Genomic DNA, 25,794 nt, shown 5'->3' with positions numbered 1-25,794 from the left:
CTCAGCTGAATAATCAGCCCTTTGCACAATCAAGTTCCCAGTCCCTTCACCAAGACACTGTCCCAATCCTGCCATCCAGTGTGTGGCTGCTCCCTAGTGGGGAGATAATAGTTCTGAAGCTACTCCCAAGTGCTACCAAGGAATACCTAACTATATTAACTGTGGCTGAAACTTGCCAGGTTACAGCAGAAGGGAAATGAAGCTTATTTCCTTTCACAAATGCTGAAGAGCATCAGCCTGTCCAGATGCAAAGCAGGACCAGGAAGGCAAAAGAACATGCAGGGAGGGCTGAAAGGGAAGAACATTTAATACCTGTACTCGCATGCGCACACACACACGCACACATCATTGAAATTGCCATAATATCCCCTCTCTCTCTCTCTCTCTCTCACACATCCTTGGGCCATATCCTATATTCTAATTTTGCATTATGAAAGTTCAGATACAAAAAACTGTGCCCTCATAGTAGTTTACAAACAAAAAAGATTGTGGGATGGGGAGGTATTTGGGGTGTAGTCTATTTACTTTCCATGGCCAGATCCAAAAGACACTCTATTGTACTATAGTCTAAAGGAATTCTTTGTGCTACCAAACAGCCTTGGATCTGCCCAGGGTTTTGTCGTAAGTTCCCATAGGCCAGACCGATAACCATTTTGATTCCTTCATCAGAGGAGTGAAGTTCTGGAACAGACTTCCAAAAGGAGTAGTGGGGGGAAAAATCTAACTGGCTTCAAGACTGAGCTTGATAAGTTTGTGGAGGGGCTGGTATGGTGAGACTGCCTACAATGGCAGGTAGCTGATCTGTGACTGCTAGTGGCAAACCTCTCCAATGACTGGTGATGGGACACTAGATGGGGAGGGCTCTGAGTTATTACAGATAATTCTTTCCAAAGTGTCTGGCTGTTGGGTCTTGTCCACATGCTCAGGTCTAACTGGTTGTCATATTTGAGGTCAGGAAGGAATTTTCCCCCAGGTCAGATTGGCAAAGATCATGGCAGGGGGGGAGGTTCATCTTCTTCTGCAGCATTGGGCATGGGTCACTTGCAACTTTAAACTAAAGTAAATGGTGGATTCTCTGTAACTTGAAGTCTTTAAATCATGATTTTAGGACTTCAGTAACTCAGCCAGAGGTTAGGGGTCTTTTACAGGAGTGGGTAGGTGAGGTTCTGTGGCTTGCAATGTGAAAGAGGTCAGACTAGATGATTATGATGGTCCCTTCTGGTCTTAAAGTCTGTGAGTCTATCAACTGGTCCTTCTGTAGCATTTTTCATCTGAAACACGTTACAGACATCCATTAACAAAGCTTCACAACAGCATCACAGCAGTGTCAGTCAACATTATCTCCAATTTAAATAGAGGGTAGCTGGAGGAGTTGGAAGGCAAAAGGGAATGAAGTGATTTATCCAAGGTCATGTAGTTACTCAGTTGCAGAGAGAGGAGTCCTGGCTGGATGCACTGCACTTTAACCACTGAACACACTTCCTGTTAGGTTGGATTCTGGAGAGGGAAGAGGAGAATTTGCATCCTATTGCAGTAGTGGTCTCACCCAGGATGATTGGGCATAAACAAAGAAGCAGCCATAAAAAGGCCACACTGATGTCAAGTTCCATTAGAAACATATGGAAGTAACCCAAAACAATGTTTGACAAATGGAAACAGACAATAGCGATAGGGAATGCCATGTAGTTTTCAACTACTAGGAGTAAAATAAAATGTGACTGTAGGATGGTAACTCTGGGTCCATAATGTATTCCTCCCAGGACGCACATGTGCAGCTGAGATTTTAGAGAGTCTAAGTCTGTTTGGAAGTATGTGAGTAATTTATGTTGTAACACCTAGAAGGCGATGGGGTGAATTTCCATTTAGACATGTGGACATGGTCCCTGTAACAGAGTGCTGAGGGCTAGCACTTGAGTCAGCACCCTGGTCACTGTTTGTACTAATTAGGTTCCCCTAGAAAAGGCCTAATTGGACAGAGGTGTACCTGATTACCAGGCCAGATTGGAGCTAGTGAATCAATGAGCCAATTAGGCATTAATAGGGAAAGCTGTACAAAAGGGCACAGGAAGGAGGGTTTGAGGGAGGAAGAGAAAATGGGAGAGAGAAACAAACCAACCAGAAAGCTACAAGAGCCCAACAAAGGAGGTCCTCGGAAGTAGAGTCACCTTAATTCCCCACCCTTTGGAGAAGGAGTTAGAAAGTTGAGATACAGCGTGTAAAGGTGTAGAGACATTGTTATGTATGGTGGAGGGATTAAAACACCGAAAATTAACTATACAGTGGCATTTACAAACAAGAAGGTCTCAGAGCAGTCTTTGGAAAAGACAGGGGTGTGGCACACTGCCCCGTCACAGCCCCTCCCCCCATGATTTTCATTGTTTATATTGTGGTAGTGCCCAATACATTCTCCATGCTGTACAGATGCAGAAGAAGACACAGTCCCTGCCCCAAAGAGCTTTTAGACCAGAAAGACCAAAAAGAAAAACTAGACCCAGGGTAGGGAAAAGAGATACCACATACAAACTGATGACGAATACATGTCTTGTCAGTTACATAGGGTCAGATCCTCAGCAAGTGTAAATCAGCATAGCTCCGTTGACTTTAAAGCATTAACTAAGGATCTGGCCAATATATTTTGTTTTGAGTTGGCAAGGGTGGGTGTGGGAGAAGTTTGTGAGTCAGATACAAAGGCAATGGCAAAACTCATATTGACTGGGATTGTGCAGAATGGTGGCCATAGTAAATAATGGCTTTAAGGGAGCACAGAAATGTTGGCTTTCAGGAAGCAAAAGTGGAAAGTATATTTAAAAAGAAAACAAATCTTTCTTGCCCAGGACCACTAGATGTCAGTGTGTCCTAAGGAAAGAGAAGAAAGCCACCTCTGGATCCAAAGAGGCCCAGGAAAGCAATGCCTGCTCTGATTCCACATGCACTGGGCCCAGATGAAGAAGGTCCCATCACAAGGACATGTGAGCCTATTAGAAGACGAATTCTGGGAAAGGAATTCCTCAAACACACTTCTTTAGGACTGGAGATGCGGATAAATGGGTTAGGGTGTAGAGAGAGCAGAGTAGAAAGACCGCATGATCTGTAGAAAGCTGCCCTTGATGCTCCATAGGTTTGCACGTGGTGTTTCCCACAGAATGAGGGTTATGCCTAGCTGGGTGAATAATGCAAAAAGATGGTTCCTACAAATATCCTTTCCACTATTAATTTACATAATGTTGCATTGGCTGTGTCCATGGCTTTACTAGGGGCTTGGGGTTTACCTTTCTCAAATATCCAGCTGACTAAGTTCAACAGGCAAAACATATATGCTGAAAACAGATGTCACGGTCACAGGCATAAGGATTCATAGAAAATGAGTTTCAAATCCACACGCATGTGTTTTCAGACCAGAAGTGCTTATATACTCCCTTGTTTCCGCCAGCCTGATGGTAGAGAATTGAGATAGGATCATGGGCCCATCTCTTCCTCTTGCCATACCCTATGTGGCATCATTCCTCCCCAGGAGTGTTTCCAAGGGATCAGACCACATGCACCGCAGGCACGAATACTATAAGAATGGCAATTACAGGTGGCATAAGTAGGACCTAACACAATCTAGCTGAGGTACTTCTATGGCCCTCAAGGGCACCTCACAACCTTTTAATTGATTTATCTTCACATCATCCCAAGAGCTATTGCTAGTGCTATTGCTCCCATTGTACAGACAGGGAACTGAGACTAAGAGAGATTAAGTGACTCACTCCAGGTTATACGGGAAGTCTGTGGCAGATCAGGGAATTTAACTGGGGTCTCACAGGTCACAGGATAGAACGTAACCACTGGACTATCATTCCTCTCTGCCTGACCCTACATCTTCATTTAGACTGGCCCCAGCCACAAGAGCAATGAGATTTCCTAGGAAGTTGGCAGCATGACATGAAAGGGACTGTATGACACACCTGATGCTGAGGGCCCTATTTATACAGTACCACTAAATGCTAGACTGCCTTGCTATGGAATGGCAACTTAATGGCCAAGATTTCAGGATTTCAAACAAAGGCCAAGGTATGTAGTTTTGAGGAGACATGCATGTCTAATTTCTGCATGCAGTTATTGTAACTGCATGCTTAAATCAGGTACCTGTGTGTACAAACAGTAAACATGCTTAACTGGCAACTTACCCAGGTAATTACGCAATTTGCACATGCAGTTGCAGCATTTGCCTGTCTAATTAGTTTGAAAAACTGGCTGTATTCTAAAACTTCAGAGAGTCATGAACTGGTGATCACCAACATGCCCAGACTGGTAATGATCTAGAACAGGGATTGGCAACCTTTAGCCCGCGGCCCATCAGGGAAAGCACCTGGCAGGCCAGGCTGGTTTGTTTACCTGCAGTGTCCTCAGGTTCGGCCGAATGCGACTCCCACTGGCTGCAGTTCACTGCTCCAGGCCAATGGGAGCTGCAGGAAGAGCAGCCAGCACATCCCTCGGCCCGCACCGCTTCCCGCAGCCCCCATTGGCTGGGGACGGTGAACAGCGGCCAGTGGGAGCTGCAATTGGCTGAACCTGCAGACGCTGCAGGTAAACAAACCGGCCCAGCCTGCCAGCGGCTTTCCCTGATGGGTCACATGCCAAAGGTTACCGATCCCTGATCTAGAATGTCCAATCCACTGCTACCCCTTACTAGTATGAGGTAAAGCCTGGGGAGCATTCAAATGCTTGAAAATTTCAGCTCTTTCTCTAGAAATGATATGTGCCAAGTTTTATTGAACCATATGCCCTCACCCCCCAGATATAAAGGAAATCAGGTCACATTCACTTACTTATCATTGACAAATGCCCCATTCCTATGGATCTGGTTTTCCACTGTGAAGTTGAAGGTGAAGTGATCTATACGTTCCCGCTCGAAGATTTTCAGTCGGGATTCATACTCCTCATTCTGGAGATATCGGATCATGTCAGGGAACCAGACAGTAAGGCCATAGTAACTGCAGCAAGGAGAGGAAAGGGGCATGTTCAGGATAAAGTTTACACATATTTTGGACAATATATGACTTGTAAGCAGCTCTAATTTTTGGTTCTCTGTCAATGCTTTTAGGTAAATTTAGTGCTTGGGGAAAGTGTCAGAGTGACAGACTGGAGAGCGAAGTCTTCCATTTATCCAAACCACAGGAATGTCATGGGCAATGGCAAAACCTGCCTTGGAGTGACAAGCAGGTAGTTCAGTCTCTAGGGAATTCTCAGCCCTTGAATTATCAGTTGAGGTTCCCAATGAAGAAGGCACTATTGGTGCCAACAAGAGATGGGTAAATACAGTAAAAGTATTCTATATATATTGAATTCCAATTTTGTTAACAAATTCACTTTTTCGTGTCTGTGGTTCTTTTGCGTTCACCTTCTGGAACAAGTGCAATCAAGTTGCATTAGGATGGCTCCTTGTGGAAAGCAAAGATTAACCACACATTCCCTAATTCTCCATAAAAGAGAATTGTAAATTCACTTCCCGTGAGCATTAACACCAGAAACCCGACCATAAGTTACATTCAGCTGCACAAGGATCAGAAACTACACCATGTGCTGTATGTGACTAATCACAATTAAACAGCATAGTACATGCCACCGAGCTTAGGAAAATCATTTAACATTTTTTCTAATACTTTTGAATCATAGTTGTATTCAGGAAAGCCATGATCCATTCATAGATGTTCTATGAACAGAAAAGGACAAACCATTTTTTTGTTATAAACTATTTGTTCATCTTTATCACCAGATCAGGGGGTGGTGTCCCCAGTGTGGACACTTATTTGTTCTTAAGTGGACTGAAATCCACCCTCTTAGCTGACACAGACCAATGAACAGCCAGCCGGCTGGTAAGAATTACTTTTCGACACTACTAATACAGACAGGATTCAGACAAGGGACCTAGAAGTGAAAGACTCCATATAAGACTACTGAGCCATGCAGTACCAACCTTTCCCCAAGGCCTGGTTTGTTCAAGGTGTATTAAACTCTCTGTTATGGGCAGTTAGATCACTGAGTAAAACATAGATACTTAGTAGACCATGGCCTAGTTTTTCACAGGCTCTGTCTCTTTAAAATAGGATCAAGGGGGCAAAATTTGATTTTTGTAGCAATTTATTTATATGCACAATTAATCCCACAAAAGCTGAGAGCACATTTCATAGTAGATGGACCCTGACTGCAACAACTAAGCCCTCAGACGGCTACTGTTTCTTGAGAAAGTTAGAGGAGTGACTTACCTAAAGGCCATTGAAAACCAAACCACAGCCAGAATCAGTGTATTCATCCTGTACTGGGCTGTCAAGCAATACAACAGGTTGTCCCAGACCTACAAATCCACAGGAAGGTTTCAGTCACAGAGAAATCCTAGCAGAGATCTTGAAAGATTCATTTCTGACCAGATCATGAATTTAATATTAACAGTGAAGAGAGCTCATTTGGGGAAGATGGATGATCTGCTTTGATCCAGTGTTTGTTCCAAACTGTGTTCACAGGGATAGATTCATGAGATACATATGAGGACCTGAAGGGACAATGTTCATGAAGCTTTGCTCCAGTATCCTTCAGTTTAAGCATATCTGTAATGAGCTGGCTAATGTGTACGTGTAACATTGCCTCCACTAATGGATCTGGAGCTACTAAATTGTGTCTTATGGAACCTAGACTGCTAACAGCTAAGGGAGATTCTTCTTTACTTCACGTGGCAGGAGCTTGTGCTTCTGGAGCCTAAGAACCTAGGTTTAACCCCACAGCTGCTGTTAAGTTCTGGGCAGTCGTGGTGGGCAGCAGAATGGCAGGTGTGAAATCCGTAGCTGGCCAAAATGTTTATATTATAATGCTGGAGACTCAGCCTTAGCAAGCAGCAACTTTAAGCAGATAGAATTTTAATTCATTCACTGGGGATGGTATTCTCTGTTTGTGCAAATAGAAGGGAAATCAGATACTTGTATGCTCTGATCTGACCCATATTGGCTTAACTGATATGCTGTGTATGGCTAATCAGTTCAGGAACTCGTTGGTGGCTTGGGTTAAGAAGAGACAGGGTGAAGATCGGGGTTAGGGGAGTATAGCAAATGCTACCAGAGCCCAGGCCCATTTATCCTACACAGTAACCCGAGGGATGTTGTGAATATGAATCAGAATCTCAACACATTGAAAGCTCTTGTGGGATGGTCCTCATGCTCCATACCTGTTTGAACGTGGTCGTGAATCTGACCAACCAGCGCTGGTACCATGTCCCTGTTGAGCTCTGGATTTCAATAAACTCATCTATTTGCTTTGGAGTTTTGATGTGGGCGACCTGAAAAGCACAAACCAAAGTTTCAGCAATTGACCCTAGATGGATTCAACCATTTCTCTGTCTTCTGCACAATTCCTTCTCTGCCTCCTGCACAGCAATCTTCTCTGATGTTTGCCAAAGAATTTTCCCCTGCTATCTTTTCTTGATGTGTTGCCATTGGATACTGAGTTTTTCTCATGGGCTAAAAGTCTCTCTCTCTCTCCCTCTGTGACACATTTCAAATGTTTCACATCAACCTCAAATCTTCACTTATTAGATTGATAATAAAATGTAATTCTAACACCCAACACGTTAAGCTAACACACTTATGCTATGTAATCTTGATGTCTTTAAGAATCCGCCCGGTAATTAGAGCTGACAATTACTGCCAAAAAATTTCAGTGAATAGTTAATACAGTTTTAAAGAAACTTGCTTCAACTGCTTTCATGTTCTCTTTTCTCAAATGCAACTGGTGAAAGCATTCTCTAACAGCAAATTTTAAGTGCCAGTGGAAGAACATTTGTGGAAAGTCAATTCTGAGTGCATAAATGTGTATGTTTGCATCAGAAAATTCATCCAATCAGGGAATAGAAACATACCATATGACTAATTTGTCCAGTCAAAATAGCCTGAATTTTGAATATTGAATACTTGTAAGTAAGTGCTCGTGAATGGGTTATAACCTAGGAATCAGTAACAGAAAGTATTTGGTGAATAATTTTGAGTAAAGAACATATTCAAGAAAATCACAGTCTGTTCACATGCAGAAAAAGAGGTGAAATTCACTGAATAATTCATTCAGTATGAATGATTCACCCAACTCGATAAGATAGTGTCTATGTTCTCCTGACTGGAACTGTTTAAATGTCAGATCTGGGAATTGTCCCAGTAACAGCTGGTGCATGACTGACTGGCTCCTGCTGGCCAATTAGCAAAATACAACTTCATGTGGAAAGTACAAGGCAAGGAGAGCTCATTGTCTGTCTGTGCCAAGAGGTTTCAGTAAGTCTTGATTCAACAGCCAAACTCCAGATATGAAGTACAATATTTCAGACCATTATGACACATAGCAAATAGGACATCATTAGCTGGAATAGTAAGTGTTCGTGAGTGCAGTATAGATTGACGGACTGAGTCCTAACAGGAGCAGATGCCTTTAGGATCATCAGATGCAGGAGCAAGGTACACGTGAATTTGACACAGGAGTGACAGACAAAACATGGTTTTAATCCAGGAGCAGCATTGGCTCAGAGGGCCCTAAATCCTCAAGGATGGTCAGTCTCACATTATAACATGAATGTGCCCGGTTTATCCTGGTGCAAGTCGGAGAGAAGCTGGTGTGGACTGAGGCTGCCACTGTATATTAAAGGTGAGAGGTGGGGACAGCTCCTTAATAAGGGGCATGCACAGAGGGGAGAGCATCTGAAACATGCAGTATCCAGTTGGCCACAGCTTATAGATCTGCAGCATAACTGATCTGACCATCCCAGTTTTACAGGAGCAGATAACTTTCTTTCTTTCTTTCTTTCTTTCTTTCTTTCTTTCTTCCTCTTTTCACAGCAGTCGAATAGCTTGTGCCCTGGAAATAGCTCAGGCTCATTAAGCCCATTTTCTGACCCTGGAGTCTTAGCACACTTGGAGGTACAGTAAATTAATCTCTTGTATTATTGATGGGCTCATTCATTATGGATACTGTTCCTCCATAACTCCTCTTACCAGTTAATCGGGCTTTTTGCACCAAAAAGCTGAACTCTGCAGCCAAATTTTTCTTCCCTCCCTCCTTCCTTTAAGGGTATGTGCCTTCTCATACATAACAACCTAATTCAAGGAGCATTCCCTAGCTGGTGCACTCACTGTTTACAACGCACTCACTGTGATTAACAATTAACCCCACCACACGCCTTCTCTAAGCTCACTGAATTAGACTCTGCCCATTTCAAATTTTTCACCCTGAGCATTGGCCCAGTGAGTAGTAATCGTTCACCTCCCTTTCCTTCAGAGAGATTAAAGGTTGGCTACCAGGCAGATGGGGTTCAGGAAGCTCATTAGGAGGTACATGGAGCTTAATCAGAGTTTGATTAGAAGCTGGAATGGAGGAAGGAGTCGTCCGGATTTCCCACATGAGTAATGTCCCTCTCTTTTACTTTGCTCCTAGAACAGAGCAATTAGCTGTCTGAGTATAACTGGAAAGCTGCTGGGCTATCCACTGTGCTTTATTCCCATGCATATACAACTCCCACCAACTTTCCTGGGATTGATCACCGCAAAACAAGGCTGGTGTATGACCTGAAGTGTGCAGTCCTTATCTTCTCTCATTCTCCCTCCTGGCTGCTGGAGATCACATAGTGTGTGAGAAGCTAGAAACCACAGGGCGGAGAATAAGGCAACTCTGAAGCCTACTAAAGCAGATTCCAAACCAACCCCTGGCCTATGAAGACTCCCACATGCCAGTGACCCCTTTACCACAGTATAACGAACTGCTTTCCCGAAGAAAACCACACTCACCGTGAACACCCTCTCCGGCTCTCCCTTAGCCCGCATGTTGGTATCATGAACTTGCTTGAGAATCATCCAGGCTTCATCATGTTTACCTATCTGGAAACACCAAGGGAAGAATATCTCAAGTGAGCCATTAAATACTGTGGTCTACAGCCGTGTGGTTTTAAAAATGACACAGGGAACCAGCTCTGGAGGCCCGGGTGTAACAGAGCCGTGCCGTGCCGCGTCATGTGTTGAGGGGGGAGAAGCAGAGGGCAGAAGGCTGAACCATCAAGGTTTATATTTGCTGACTGTGCAGTAGTTTTGTGGTAGAAGAAGGAAACCACTCTGTAATTATTATTTGGGAGGCAGGAGTTAGGCAAAGTGTTGCCTCCAGGCTAAGCAGAGGGTGTGTCAGGAGACATGGTTCTCTTCCCAGCTCTGCTAGTGACTTGCTGTGTAACCTTGGGCAAGTCAATGTGCCTCAGTTGTTCCATCTATAAAATGGGAATAAATAATGCTTACCTACATCATGGTGGGGTCTGAGGTTTAATCCGTGTATGTCAGCTGTTTTGAGAGCCTCAGGTAAAAGGTGCTATGTACAATAAGTGCAAGGTGATAACAATAAATAATTATATGCTGTCCCTTCAGCTGTGTGAGTACTGCACTTCCCCTGCTGGGTCTGAGATCCAAACCACCATGTATTTTATCATGCTCCTGTTTCTTGCGCTTCACTCCTCTTCCTGCCCAGCTCTACTATTTACATTCCCAAAGCGTACGTGCTTGTGTTTTAATCAGGTACGCAAACCCTTTGATGGGTTTATGAATCCCAGGTGTCTGCATTTTGCTTGTTGTGCGATGCAGATGTCAACCTTAAAAGGTGATACGATGAAAGTATGTGATTAGCACCTTAATACAGAGAGTCTCTAAGTTTTAAATGAAACTGGGTGTGTGGCCAGGGGGCTGGGGAGAGGGCAGTGAAGAGACAGCCAGAAACACGTGAGGACCAGATCTCCTTTGTTAATTGATACTGGAGTACAGTTTTCAGATGAGTCATCTTACCTCTAGCAAAAAACGTGGACTTTCCGGCATGAATTTAAGTGCCACCAGTGAAGAGATACAGGGCAGAGCACAGACGATTACAAATACCCTCCAGCTGTGGAAGTGGTACTTGGTTCCCATGCTGAAACCCCAGCCTATGACCAACAAAAGCCAGAGTGAAAATTCTGTCCATCTAGTCAGATTTCTCTCTCAGATACTAACTGGACCCTATGGGTTCTGTGCAAGATGGTGATAGGCTGACAAAGTCCCATCTGATGAAAAATTCATTATGCCTGGTAATGAATTCCTTTGTGGACTCCATCAGACAGTCAGATGGATAACACCCCATGGGTTTGTGCTCAGCACAGACAATGGAATCGGTTATTATTAAGTTCCTGCCTTTTTAAAATCTTCCTTTACCTTTAAGCTTAGAAATCAGGCTGGAAGTGAGCTATGCAATAAAACTAAGGATACTGTGCATCCATGGAGCGAGAACCTAGCAAGGGTGACATGGGATCCACTGGTACATTTTATTACACTTCTGTGGCCTCCTTACATAACATTACAGAGAATTTCTAATACGTAGCCCTTTTCTGATTTCCAGAGCACTTACGAGACAGCCTGACAACATATCTGTAAGGGAAGCATTAGTTCCCATTTTACAGAGGAAGCAGGGGCAGGCAAGCAAAATGATTTCCCCCAAACATACAAAATCAGTGTCCGAGCTGGGGTTCAAATTCAGGAGATCCTTGCTTCTAGTGCTGCATTTAGGCCACGCCTCACTCTTGGCTCTCTCTCATGCTCTGCCCAGGCCACATAGTCAGCAAACAAGGGGCACGGGGGAGTCTGAAAGCAGCACAGACACTTTAAAACTCAAATGGCTGCTTGACCAAAGCAGGTTTTGGGGGGGTGTAATCAAACTTTAATCAAAGGCACACAGAAAACATCATGAACCAAAGTTCTTTCTTTCTCGGTTTGCCTTCCCACAGTCAGATCTCAGGGAGGATGTTTATTTCAAATCTTTCTTTATAATCTACTCTCTGTCATAATATTGAAATAAACTCGTTACAGCTTTTGCAGCAATGATAACTGTATCAACCACAATGCTACACACGTTCAATTGAGTTCCAAAACAATATGGAACAAAGGGATACTGGAAAGGAAAAAAACATACAGCACAGGGCTCAGATGCTCCAACATGTGACATGGACAATGCTGACCAATCTGCAAAATTTAAATAGTACCCTTTCAAGGCTTGGGTTTTAAAACCCTGTTTGCAAATAATGCATGTGCTTTAGCCTGACACCATTGCACTCTAGTTTACATGTCTGTTCCAACAGCCTGTTTCTGGCCAAAACGTGAAGTTTTCTAAATACAGAGGGCAGTTTTAGCTTGTATGATGGGTGGGTGAGTGGGTGGGTAGATAGATAGATAGATAGACAGATAGATAGATATTATAGTCCCTCTTCATGATCTTTTTGGACTGTCCTACTTTTCTCAATCAGGATTTTGCAAACAGCTGGCAATACTGGATACTAGGGGAATTAATCTTTCTCAGTAGATACTGACAGTCTGATGTTTTCCTAGGTGATGCAAATGAATTACCAGGAAAACCATGTGACATGCAGGTTTTTGTTCCTCATAGTGGTAATGTACGTTTCAGAGTCCTTTCTCTCTACCATATTCAACACCATGGAAAAATCAGTGGAAATCAGATGTGATCCCAGCAAATATATGTTTTAGGGAGACATATTCACACACAAAAACTTGCCCCAAATACACTGATATCTGGCTAAGACATGGTGGGATGTGCTGACCATGATAATGTGCTGCTTAGCCCCCCAACCCCGATATTAGTGTTCAGCAGAGTTACAATTTATTGATAATTGCTTAGCTCAGCTCTGCAGTCAACATGGACATGAGCCATGAAGTTACCTGAGTCAAACTATCCCCAAATTCAGGAATGTGTGGATTTGTGATGCTGGGTTTGACCACTCGTAGAGAGAGGCCAGCACTTATAATCTGCAGTACCAAAGGTGTGATGTATTAGAGGCTTTTATCATACAGGAGCCATCACCCATCATCCTGCCTAAGTATCAATCATTCAATTAATTTCTCTCTATCATCAGTATGTATAGGGCCCCAATCACAATAGCATCTACAATGCTACAGCTAGACAATTCTTCCTGTACTGCTGGGGATGTCCTGACTTGCAGGATGAATTCCACTGATTATCTTTGAGTTCCTGTAAAAAGGCAGGTGGGATTTGAAAGTTCCAGGATGGCAGGGGTGAGTTTGGTTGCAGTTGGTACAAGCATGTCGGATTCTGGTTTTACACATCACAGAAGCTGCAGGGCTAACTTACAATATATCATGTTAAGAATCGATAGCCCACCCGAGATGGTGTATGTGTTGTTTATGAGTGAGGGCTAGTCTATACGAACAGTTAGTGCGCAGCAAGCTGGGGTGTACTTTGACAACGTACTAGCCTGCCAACCACTAACTGGCCATGTGCATGCTGCGGCCATGCACTAAGCTTTCCATAGTGCACTTTAAGCTACTCCAATCTGAAACGGGAGTAGGTCGAAGTGCATGATGGAATTTTTAGTGCCCAGTGGCAGAGTCCACGCAGACAGTTAGTTTGCAGCAGGCTGGTGCACTGTAGATGTACACGCCAGCTCGCCACGCACTAACTATATGTCCTTGTACGTGTGTGCGCAGGGTGTTATCTGTAACCGAAAGCACAAAGCAGTTACCGTAGTGTGGAATGATGCTCCAAGCCATTGCAGAGGCATAAATGCCACCAATCATCCAGAACATGCAGAGCCAGCTCAGGTGTTCCCCCCTCTTCTCACGAGAAAGAAATTCAGAGAAATAAGCAAAGACGATGGGGAGGGATCCCCCAATGCTGAGGAGAGAAAACACCACATGGGAAGAATAAAGGACTTTGCCAAACAGGTGTCACCAGCACATCTGGAGCCTCATAGGTTTGGGTTCATTTATAGTAAAAGTCTCCAGAGTTACAGCCCCGCAGTGGGAGGGTAGCTTTTCTTTCAGGAACTCACTGGAATTCTCGACGATTCTCACAGACCCTCTACTCAGGGAGTCATGAGAGAATAATATGAAGTTCCCCATAACAGGTTGTTCTTAAATGTGAAGGATGCACAGGAAGCTTGTCACGAGCAGAAAGTTGATTTTACTTTCCCGTTTTAATAATGTGAATTAACCTGGCCTCGAGGGGACATGGATATGCTCAGCAGAGCATTTGTGATTTGGATGCTTGTGCCCTAGGAAACTGGAGAACTGCACAGGAGAGCACAAACTCATTTCACTGGGGCAGCAAACAGCCAGGCAATAACAGCCTTTGGTTGCTAGTGACTCCAGCCAAATTTGACCGAGTCCACACAAGGGAGGCCCCATTCTGCAATTCCCCTTCCCCATCCCCTGCACCATCTCGTCAGAGTAGCTCAGCTGCCTCATGACTCAGAGATGAAAGGAGCCCCGGAGTGCTGGGATTGTACAAACTTTTGGAAATGTTTCTGAAGTTCTATAAAACATTTTGGAATTAGCAATTTTAAAATGGGCCAATGTTTTCAAATGATTTGGGGTTCCTCCATTTTGGGGTGTCCAAACTGAGACACCATAAACGGCCTGAGTTTCACAAATTCAGTGTTCAGTTCTTTTCGAAAATCAGTCCCCCTCAATGTGTCTTGAGCCAGGCATTGAAAATCTTGGTCATGGGCCCAAATTCACATATTACATGCACCAGTGTAACCTTACTGACGTCAGTGGAGTCATTCCTGGCTTAATTAGCATAAGGGGGGAATGAAACCTGCAGTCTCTTGTCAAAGGTTTAATACAAGTTCTCTCTCCTGAACAAAAGCTTACCTTTTAAAAGGCAAAGTTCCAAATGACTATAAATGAGAGGGTATGGGCCCTCCCCTCTCTCCTTATTAATAACGTGAACATTTATAAAGAGTGAGCTCTGGAATTCTGTCTTTGCCCAAAGTATCTTCCTGATGCTTTGTATAAGCCAGGCCATATCACTGTATCAGCAATCTGGGAGACTGTATGGCTTGGGAGAGCTGCAGATCCTGTCACCTCTAAATCGCCTATTCAAATTCAGAGCAGGTCAGTAGTGACTGAAAGTTGTTACCAACTTAATGTTGTTTCATGCCTATGAAATGGGTAGAGATCTCAGTACAGTCCTAGTAGACAAGCGTCTACATTGCAGTCGACATCAATCAGCACCCATGTTCACAGTTTCAGCAGCAAGATTGAGATTTCAGTGACTGAGTTCTCTTAGGTCAACTTTGAGGTGTCTTATCCTGAAGTGGTGAACAGATGCTTCCTTTTATGCACCTGTTTTCTGGCTAAGACCTCAGAATATCTGACTGTCAATTTTCCAACCATTACATTGTTTTGTTTAAGGGAAAACAAACTATATAATCTCCTTTGTCTAGTGTCTTCTCCCTGGCTGGCTCTAAATCCTTCCAGGGAGACGTGAACATTTTATTTACAACACACACATGCTGTGTAGAACCTCTCCAGTCAGTCCTTCCATTTGCTCAACTGGCAATCCCAAATCATTGTGCAGTCTCGTCTAGCACAAAGGAAGGGTTCTCCTGTCTTAAACCTCAGCCTGGAGCTGGGAGACTAAAGAGAGTGTTACCCACCCGAAGCCGGAGATAAGGCGGCAGAAGAGGAAGAATCCATATCCCTGGACGAAGGAGGAGAGGAATGCAAAGGCAGCGTTGATTGCGAGTGATATGATGAGGCATTTCCTCCTTCCCAGTTTATCTGCCAGGCCACCCCAAATGACGGTTCCCACCATCATTCCCAGGTAGACTATGAGCCCTAGAGGAAAGAAAGACAGGGAGCTGAGTGACATCCTCTCCCATGTGCAGTACAGGGCAATTAGGTCAATATTTCACATATATCCAATGTTTGGAGCACTTCCTCACAAATCCCAACCAGCCACCAACCAAGGCCCTGTTAGCAAATATTGAAATACTTCACCAGCCTGAATGCCTGTCAGTGTCTGACACGTTCACTTTCTACTTGACCGAAACAGCACCCTTTGCCAGATACCTGTCAAGCCAAAGTTGCTTCACCAGTGCCAGTGATGGGCTCATACATCCTCATCTGAGCATCAGATTTCTGGGAGCTGTAAAGTCAATCAGCTTTCAGGTGGAGTATGCCCTCCGGTGACATCCAAAATGGTACCTCAGGCTCAGGCTACTTCAGAGGGAGTCAACTTATGTCGCTTTCCCAACCCTTGGACTTTCAAAGCCCCAGGAGTCGGGAGGACCCTGCAGTCATATTTCTTTGGAAAGTTCCTGGCATATAGTGGGTGCTCTCAGGATACAAAATGTTCATTATGAAGAATAATATTTTACAAACAGGGTAGGCCCAGCTCTCAAATGTAAACCCCTCAGGCACCTGGCTGTTTATTATTTCCAGGATCCGCTCTCTAGGGAGTCCGTGTGGCTGAGTGGTCTGAGCATGAGGCTAGAGGCCAGGAATGCTTGAATTCTACTCCTGCTTCTGCCACCAATTCATCATGTGCCCTTGAGTTTGTTGCTCCCAGCCTCAGCGTGTCCATCTGTACAACAGTGATAATGATGCCTGCCTCCCAGGGCTGTTATTAGGACTCAGTATATTATTATTTTTCTCAGACCCTCCTCTGACTCAATTCAAGGTAACAACAAACACCCAATTCACTCAGCTTCCGGTGAGACCTCATTTCCGCCCCCCCCAGAAAAGCCTCAGGAGCTGTCTCATTTGACCAGGCCCGCAGCCGTCTCTTCCCTAGCACGTCCCAGGCACATCAGCCAGAGCCAGGCATAAGCAGATTAGTTAGAAGGCACGTGTCCCTGCTGTGTGCCACTAACTGCTCAATGGGAGTCTGACATCTTATATCTACTAACCCCCCTCAGTGCAACTGGTGCTGAGGGAGCACAGGCAGGGGTGCTGTGTGGCGGCTGATGATAACTCAGGCAACCGGGAGAGGGCAGAGGGAGAGCTAAAGGAATGGGAATTTTCTTTGCAGGTTACATATTTCATCCGAGCGCCCCTTTAAGTGTATCACCTCCTTTCCTCTCTGTATTTCATAGAGACATAGACTTCTGAGACTAGAAGGGACAATTAGATCATTCAGTCTCCAAACTGTTTATCTTCCTCTATTTAATTTTCTCCAAGGAGTGTGAGGCAGAAAACCCAGGGCCAAGTGAAGGGAGGTGAACTGACGCAACAGCCTCTCATCCTGCTGACAGATTGGTGATAGAAAACCCAACCAACCAACCAGGACTAAAATATCAGCCCCAAAACAGAGGATACTGATTGGACACTGTTAATAACTCAGCAAGCAATGAGCATCCTCAAATCCAGCAGGTATTCTTTTTGGTTGCCAGAGCACTCTACGCACCTCTGGTGTGCTTTGATCAGGCACTGCAGTAACAGTCCCACCTGTAAAGCTTGGAATGGCCCTGATTTTGCAGTTTGCAGTCTCTCTATCTATAACATTGTCCAGATTACATCAGCCAGTAACATTTTAAAACACAAAAGGCAAACTAAGCTCACTTAATTGTGATGCAACACTACTATCACTAAGCAACTGGGGAAACAGCTAGAAGGAAACCCAGCCCAACCCATCTTGCACCAAGAGTGATGTGCAAACAGATTGGCACTGAGATGCTCATAAGATAAACATGTGGATGGTATCCCAGATGAAGCACCATGAGACAAGCCTCTTGATTCCGTGGGACCTCTGTAAGCTGGGACGCAAAGTCAGATGCCAAACTGGGCAAGGGGCAAGCACCCACAACTCCTGCTGGAGACAAAGAGATGAAGGTGCTCAGCACCTCCCAATAACCAGCCCGCTCCTATTTAGGTCTCCATATATGGTTCAGGGGGCTGATACTGTGAGATTCTGTTATTCTGGGATGTGTTAGGAGTGGCATGTGTAAGACAGGAGGTAACTGTCCCATGCTACTTAGCACTGGTGGGGCACCAGCTGGAGTACTGTGCCTAATTTTGAGCACCACACTTTAAGAAGGATGTCAACAAATTGGAGAGAGTCCAGAGGAGAGCAACAAAAAATGAGAAGATGTTTGGGAAACATGTGCTATGTTAGTCTAGAGAAGAGAAGGCTGAGGGGAGACATAATAGTCTGCAAATGTATAAAAGGTTCTCGTAAAGAGGACAATGATCGATTGCTCTCCGTGTCCACCGAGGGTAGGATTAGAAGCAATCAGCTTTGTTTGCAGCAAGGGAGATTTAGGTTGGCTATTTGGAAAAAGTTTGTAACTGGAAAGATAGCTAAGCACTGGAACAGGTTACTGAGGGAGGCTGTGGAATCTCCATCACTGGAGGTTTTTAAGAACAGGCTAGACAAACACCTGTCAGGGATGGTCTCGATCTACCTAATCCTGCCTCAGCGCAGGGGGCTGGACAGCATGACCTCTTGAGATCCCTTCCAGCCCAGCATTTCTATGATTTACAGCCCTGTTTCTAGACCAAAGAGGTTCTGGTAAAAGTGTCCTTTCTTATGCCTACCTAAAGAAAAATTCTGACCCTTTAGAGGTTCAGCCCTGTCCCTGAACCAAAGCCTGTCTTCACTGACAGTTACCGGTGCGTCTCAGGAACTGTCCTATCATGTGTAAAACCTCCTGTCAAAAAAACTTGTCAGTGGGAGACCAGGGAACAATAATGAACATTCTTGCATAAATGACTTGACTTAAGCTGATGACTGCACTCACCATTCAACCATTCGGCAGCGGATTGATGGAGGGGAGCATCTGGCACCGTCAACTCCGATATTCTTCTGGATTGTAAATTAGCCTGTTTTTTTGGGGCATATGTTAATCATATCTTGGGAAAGTACATACTACTAAAACCACTGCCGTCCCCTAACTAGAGCTGCGGGATTAACTCAAAGTGAATTATTTAGTTTTCTTTCTCTGTTCACAGACTTTCCATGACCTAATCATAATTTCCTTTCATGTATTCATTGTATGGATTTGTTCAACATTTTTTTTCCAATTATTCTTTTTCATTCTGTGGCTGGATCACAAACAGATCTCTGAGCACATTTGCTATTTGATATGCAAAATTCCATCCAGGTTGATTGGTTAGACAAGTAATAGCATAAGTAGTTAACACATATTCTAACGGGACACTTCACTTTGACTGGTCCCTTAGAGTATGTGCTAACTACTTATGCTAAACTATCTGTTGGACCTTGTATGTAGCTGTGACATTCTTAGTATCCTTCCCAGACCAGAAGCAAAGCTCTGTGTAGCTCGAAAGCGGGTCTCTCTCACCAACAGAAGTTGGTCCAATAAGAGATATTGATATGACCTCACCCATCTTGGCTACAGATATGCAGACAGCATGGCAGCCAGAAAAAGTGCACGCACATGGCATGGGAACTCAGGGCCTCTCTCTCCACAAACACGGGCCTCTGCCACATTCACTAAAATTAGAGATTTGGAAGACACCGTAGCAATACATACAATACCCAAAATCATAATGAAGGTGAATCTCCAGGGGCTGCCATGTGGGTTAGGACTTTTACATTAGCCACTGGGAGACACTCTGATTCCACAAACTGGAGCAGCTCTGATTCCAGTTAGGAGAGGGAAGTGGCAACCCGTCCCAGGCAGGATGGCTGGTGTGTCACAGTCACCTGTCCTGCTAATAAGCCCAGCCAACAGAATAAGGGATGTTCATGCAGCACCACTAAACCCACGTTCCTGCACCCAGATTAAAAATGAATGATCAGGCAGGGTTGATTGTCTTCGGCAGAGAAAATTCAGGTTGGCAGCTGTTCATCCAAAGCTTCTTAAAAATAACAAGAACAACAATGAATCTGCTCAGGAGGTGGTTGCTGCATTCTAACCTCCAGGACTCTTTTCTTGTGGCCTGTGATCTATTATTATTATAACTGGATACCCCGACTAAGGGCGTGGGAGCCAGGTGCCCAGCCCTGGGGGGTATTTGTTTTCCAGCAGTGGCCGCCCAGCTCAGAGTGAATGAGCAACTGTTCCAATGCTCTGGATACTTTATGGAAGTCCCATCGGTTATAAAATGTCTAAGTCAGCCATTTGGACTGAAGCAAATGCTGCTTCCTCTCTTTCTGCAAAGAAGAGACCTGGTGGACTTCAGGGCTTTGTTAAAGGAGTGATAATATCGAGGGAGATCCATGGTTCTGCAAAAGCACCAGGACTCTAGTATCTTGCCCCGATGCACTCATTTCCTTATTTTATTTAACAAAGCGGCTTATCCTGTATTAGTCTGTGTGACGCAGAAGCAGATATTGCGGTGCTTTGTGCACCACAGCTGGTGACCACAGACACACTGCAGGTGCAAACTTGTCAGTCTGCAACAATGTCTGCATCTTGCGTGCGCTCTTTATTGGCATCCTTTGCTCCCCAAGGGCAGAACTGAGGCTCATCGCCCTAGTGCCTCAGGATGTCATCTAAGGGAGTAGAGAGGCTACTGTGCAGGCAAGGGAGGGGGAGACATGTAGTCAGGCCTCCTTGTGCCAAATCCTGGTTTCCAAACTCCAGTGTACAGATGTCTATTTAGGCAACAGCAGTTGCTCCGACCCAGCTGAAGGTACTCAGCTCCAGGAAGGGGAGAAGGACAGACATCTGTTCACATGTGTATTTTTGCTTGGTTTGGGGCTGAAGCAGGATTTGGCCAATAGTGTTATTTCTCATCAATGATGGGATTTGAATTGATTGCACTGCTGGTGTCAGGGAGACAGCTGATGCAGAGAGTGTAGTGCTCTGAGTTTAAAGTCACTGATACTGGCAGCTTTATGGCTGTGGGTGTGTGTGTGTGCGTGTGTGTTAAAGGGGCAACAACTGCACAGGAAGAAGCAGTCCAAGAAAGAGCCTGGAGCTGCTCTTGTAGATGAAGAACAGTTCAGATTGTGAGCTCAGGAACCCAAGCTAAAGGTGGGCCTCAAGATTATTTCTCTGTGATACAGCATTTGTTAAGATGAGTTCTATGTAAGATGCATTAAAGCTATTGATTAGTGTTGCGAAACATAACTCAGTGGAAATGGCTTCTATTTAGTTTCAGACATTTTTTTATTGAGTCTTGTAAAGCAGTGGCAATGGGCAAGCCAGCCCCTAAAACCTTCAAACAACCAAGATCTGCAGCCATCACTTCAGTGGCTATCAGAGGCGAACCACTTCACTGGTTTCTGAGGCACTGGTGATCAGTTACAGTAGAACCCACTCCACAGCTGAAATGAAATCAAGGGAATGATTTATTATGATGGACAGTTGGGGGGTCCTTTTGTGAAGACTACACCTCCCAGCCAACAACATAAAACCTTCATTTGGGCAGCTGCACTAAAACACTCCACGGGTAAGTGCCAGAACAAGTAAAGGAAAGAAAATTTACAAACAGCAATTTTCCTGGATGGACATCCTACAACAATGAATGATATTCATCATTTACTATTCTTTTCCAAAATGTGCTCCACGTTTTTCTTCTGGGGGCATTGTGCAGGAGGCCAGTTACAGAAAGGGTACATGATTTGGATGAGGATATGGAAAGAAGATCACCCGTTTTGTAAAAGACACAAAACGGAAGGAAAAGCAAGTCAGGATCAGAGCAGACAGAATCGAAAGGAATCACAGCTACTTAGGTGACGGAGCAAATGAGGATCAGCTCAACAAATGTACAGTCATTAATTAGTCTGGGCAGAGGAAACCAACCTGCAGAATAATAGCCTAGTGAGACTGTCATCCAGAATACTGTGCACAAAAGGGATTTGGGGATTACTGATCATTGAAATCATGGACCCAGTGCATATATCACTGTAGCCAAAAAGGCAAATTAGATACTGATACAAGGGATATGAAAGAGGTAATATGGTTACTTTCTAAGACCATTGTGTGTTAAATCCCTCCTGGAATATTGTGAGCATGGTCCCGCAGCAACAATTCTATTATCTCCAAAAGGAAACAAGTGATATTAGGTCTTGGAAATATAAATTATAAGCAGAACTGGACAAAATAGTTTGATCAGATTTTGAAACTAAGTTCCTCCTGCTGTGTTCTTTCTGCTTTTTGTCTTCATAGAATATTCTAGGGAGCAAATTTACTGTCAGGAATGTCCAATGAAATAGCAAATGTTATGAAAATATTAAAGGATATTCATTGGAAACAAATTTTGAATTTGGAAACATGAGAGTCCACACCAGAAACCTCATTCCAAAAGTTATGGTCATCCAGCCAGGGATAGAAGTATACTGTGTGACCTAAGAAAACTAACCAAAGAAGCACAGATGTTGGGTATTAAATGTAACAGCTGTCAAGCAATTTAGAGAACAATCATTATTTGCAGCCATTATTCTGTGACTAATATAAAATAATGAATACATGTGAGAAAAATGCAATCTGCTCAGAAAATATTTGTCAAAAGAAAAAGGTGAAATTCAAAGAATAAACTCTTGGTTATGAATAATTCAACCAGCTGTAGCTATGCAGAAAATGTAAAGGCATTGGGCTTGTTCCCATTGAAAAAGAGGAAAACTTTGAGGTGCCATCATCAAAGTTTCCAAATTAAGAAATTATTTTGACCTCCGTTGAAATTCCGTCACCTGTGTTATGCAGGAGGTCAGACTAGATGACCACAATGGTCCCTTCTGGCCTTAAACTCTATGAATCTATGAATAAGAAAGGCTGGATATAATACTATATTATGCTACGTGCTTATTAATTTATTATTATTACTATTATTATAATATTTCAGCAAAGTTGTTAGAGACAAACTGTCCTAGTTTCAGAAACCAAAAGACATAAGGTAAAATTTTCAGAATTGCCAAAGTGACTTAGGTTCATAAGTGCCAAAATCACTTTTGAAAACGGGACTTTAGCTTCTAAGTCTCATTGAAAGTCAACAGGATGTAGGCTCTACACTCAATTAGGGGCTTTTGAAAATTTTACCTATGGTCCTAAGGACCTGGGAATAAATGGGAAACTCAGGAAGAACTGAGTAGATTTGGACGTGCAGAAGATTGTGGGTGGGGGGTTGAAGGGAGCAGGGTACATTGAACATCTGGACGATGTGAATAAAATAGCCAAACAAAAGGCATGTATGTTGGTTCAGGTGGCCTTTTTGGTTCCTGATATTTCCTATGTGCTTTTGCTTGTAGGACAGTTGCTGCTTTATCTATAGATCTCATTGCCCTGGCAAATGGCAATCAAATGATACAGAAAGAAAATTCCCATTGGTTCATATAGCATTTGCTTTGTTGAATAAACAGAAGCGGAGATAGCTCACCTACCTTTTAAAATGACTTACCCTACCAGTTAAAAAATGAGTCACCACACCTAAAATAATAACAGTGGGATTTTCCTATTCAAAGTGAGAGGGGGGAACATTATAAACTAGCTGTGAGTGATCTATGGCTGCTGGGAATTCTGAAGGAATTCTGCAAAGTCAAAGCAAAGGTGGATTTAGGAACCCACAGAATCTTCCAGCGTGGCATTGAAAATGCGCGCTGAATATTTCACCGGGTGCCACCAGCACAGAAAGTGAGTGGGTGTTTGCGCTCAGTGTCTTTCAAAGTACCCCCACGGGTCTTGTCCATCAATTTAAAATTCATAGCACCATCTGGTGCCCCCCCTTTCTCCCTCACACCTAGTCCCTCTGCTAAACTGAAGTCTTCAGCAGAGGAAGCCAAATTAATCCTTTGCCATTAACTGAAAAGCTGTTCGTTTTGGCTCACATCAGATAAAATTACTGCTGTGTTTACAAATGAGGAGACAATCATCACACTGCACAAAGCTGCACCAAGCTCTACCTTCATGGCTAGATAGAGCACCAGAGGTGCAAATACTGCAAAGAAGATATTGGCCAACACTGACTGGAATATTGGCTGTGTTTGTGCCTCTTTCGTGCCCGCTGATTCTAATGAACTTCCAGGCAAAAGTGTTGCAGAAAATCTTAAGAAAAATATTACAGAATATTCATGAGCAGCAGATTTGGGTCAAAATCATGAACAGCAGCACCAAAAAACTGATTCTAAGTGTCCAGCTACACAACAAGCTTAACCGCAGCAGTACAGAGTTTTCTGGCTTGGTTAAGAGCATCTGTGATCTAACATGGTTGTTTGCAGCACTGTGAAATTTCAGATTTAAATCGCTGAAATCATGAAATTTACCATTTTTAAAATCCTATGACTGTGAAATTGGCCAAAACGGACTTCGAATTTGGTAGGGCCCCAGCCATCAGGGAGCCATTCCTGGGTTTACATATGTTTATCCAGAAAAAATGTAAGTGGTAAGAAGATACTGAAGTTTCTCGTGATGTTATTTAGGATTCATTGAAACAACAGGTAAATAATGACAGAGACAAAGCTGCTGGGCCAGTATGTGTTTCAAAGGGATAATAAACCCTGATAAGGCCAGTGTACTGTTACATAATCCATTTTAAAGCAACTCACACAGCTAGGCTTGAATTCCTATCTACCTGCATTAACTACCAGCAGAATTTTTAAGTGTGGCTCCAACATTCTAAACAGGAGATTAGACTAAAAAGCCATAAGATAGTATTATATTTAAATTATTACTATGAAATTATTACAGGTTTCAGAGTAGCAGCCGTGTTAGTCTGTATTCGCAAAAGAAAAGGAGTACTTGTGGCACCTTAGAGACTAACAAATTTATTTGAGCATAAGCTTTCGTGAGCTACAGCTCACTTCATCGGATGCAATGAAGTGAGCTGTAGCTCACAAAAGCTTATGCTCAGATAAAGTTGTTGGTCTCTAAGGTGCCACAAGTACTCCTTTTCTTTTTATGAAATTATTATTAATTTGTAGAAAGAAAGGGCAGCTTTGTACCTAAAAGATCTGAAGTCTATTCTCAGCACTGATGTGGACTCTTTTGCAGCCTTGTACAAATCACCCAATTTCTCCTTGTCTCAGTTTCCTCTTCTGTAAAGTGATGGCAATCAGCCTACTTCACTAGGGGTTTGCAAAGTTTAAACTATTTGAGCTCCTCATAGGAAAGGTGCTAACTATGGAAGTGAAAGATACTATTATGCATCTTTTATAGTATTTATACACTTACTGCCCTCTGTAAATAACTGATAATATTAACTCCCTGAGATGCTAGTAATAGCAATAATGAATGCACATTGTACCGCCAATCAATATGCATGCATTGAAGGTATAATCTGATTGATTGATATTCCTCCAGATGCCAGTATTCTCAAAATGAATAGAAACTTCTCAAGTAGGGTGACCTCTCAAGTCACTTCTCAAGTCACTCCCCAAGTAGGGTGACTTCTCAGGCAAGTGTGAAAAATCGGGACGGGGTGGAGGGTAATAGGCCCCTATATAAGAAAATGACTGTCCCTATAAAATAGGGACATCCAGTCACCCTATTCTCAAGTGAATAGAAACTTACTGACTCACCACAGAACTGTTTTCAGCCAGTCACAAGGCAGGAATTTTCTCGTCTGTTGCAGTGGATTTAATACATTTATTTATGTATTTATTAATTATTATTATTATTATTTATTTTATTTATTACAGCATCAGACTCAGCTAAAGCAGAAATGTCTGATGAATAAGTGGAAATAACCTGGTGAGAAATTAGCAAACTTCTCAGCCCACAAAATTTTAAAAATAAGTGCCATCAGTATGCTAAAATATTCACTGCAGTAGGTGTGGGTTTTTAATTTCCCCAGCACTCATCTTTGAAATAACATTTCACATCAAGGGAAAACCCAAATACTTGTTCTTTACCATGAGGAATAACTGGGGTTAAAACAGCTGTTAATTTGCATCTGAAGTAGAACTGTTTATTTTCAGCACAAAATTGAAATGTTTTGTGAAATTTCAGAGGTGTCACATGGATTTCTCACATTTCAAGAAACTCTATGGGCATTTGTTTGTTTGCAGTTTTTACTCAAGCTGACTGTAATTTTGGTAAATTTTCCACTTTTTCTGATGGGA

General features: G+C 43.3%; 1 protein-coding gene across 3 annotated transcripts in view; it reads right to left on the bottom strand.

Annotated features, from left to right (window-relative positions):
• Nucleotides 1–25,794, bottom strand: part of SV2B (synaptic vesicle glycoprotein 2B) — a 114,145-nt gene that overhangs the window by 12,868 nt on the left and 75,483 nt on the right. For all 3 annotated transcript variants that reach the window (XM_043524107.1, XM_007060365.4, XM_043524106.1), the window contains exons 3-9: nucleotides 15,485–15,665; nucleotides 13,565–13,716; nucleotides 10,830–10,963; nucleotides 9,795–9,884; nucleotides 7,199–7,309; nucleotides 6,249–6,337; nucleotides 4,812–4,976 (exon numbers count right to left, since the gene is read on the bottom strand). In XM_043524107.1, coding sequence (XP_043380042.1) covers nucleotides 4,812–4,976; nucleotides 6,249–6,337; nucleotides 7,199–7,309; nucleotides 9,795–9,884; nucleotides 10,830–10,963; nucleotides 13,565–13,716; nucleotides 15,485–15,665 — 922 coding nt within the window. The remainder of the gene's footprint in view (nucleotides 1–4,811; nucleotides 4,977–6,248; nucleotides 6,338–7,198; nucleotides 7,310–9,794; nucleotides 9,885–10,829; nucleotides 10,964–13,564; nucleotides 13,717–15,484; nucleotides 15,666–25,794) is intronic.

The sequence above is a fragment of the Chelonia mydas genome, chromosome 10 (genome assembly GCF_015237465.2).
Source record: "Chelonia mydas isolate rCheMyd1 chromosome 10, rCheMyd1.pri.v2, whole genome shotgun sequence".
NCBI classification, from domain to species: Eukaryota; Metazoa; Chordata; order Testudines; family Cheloniidae; genus Chelonia; species Chelonia mydas.
The sequence above is the reverse complement of the archived record's forward strand: the minus strand, read 5'-3'. Positions and strand labels throughout refer to the sequence as shown.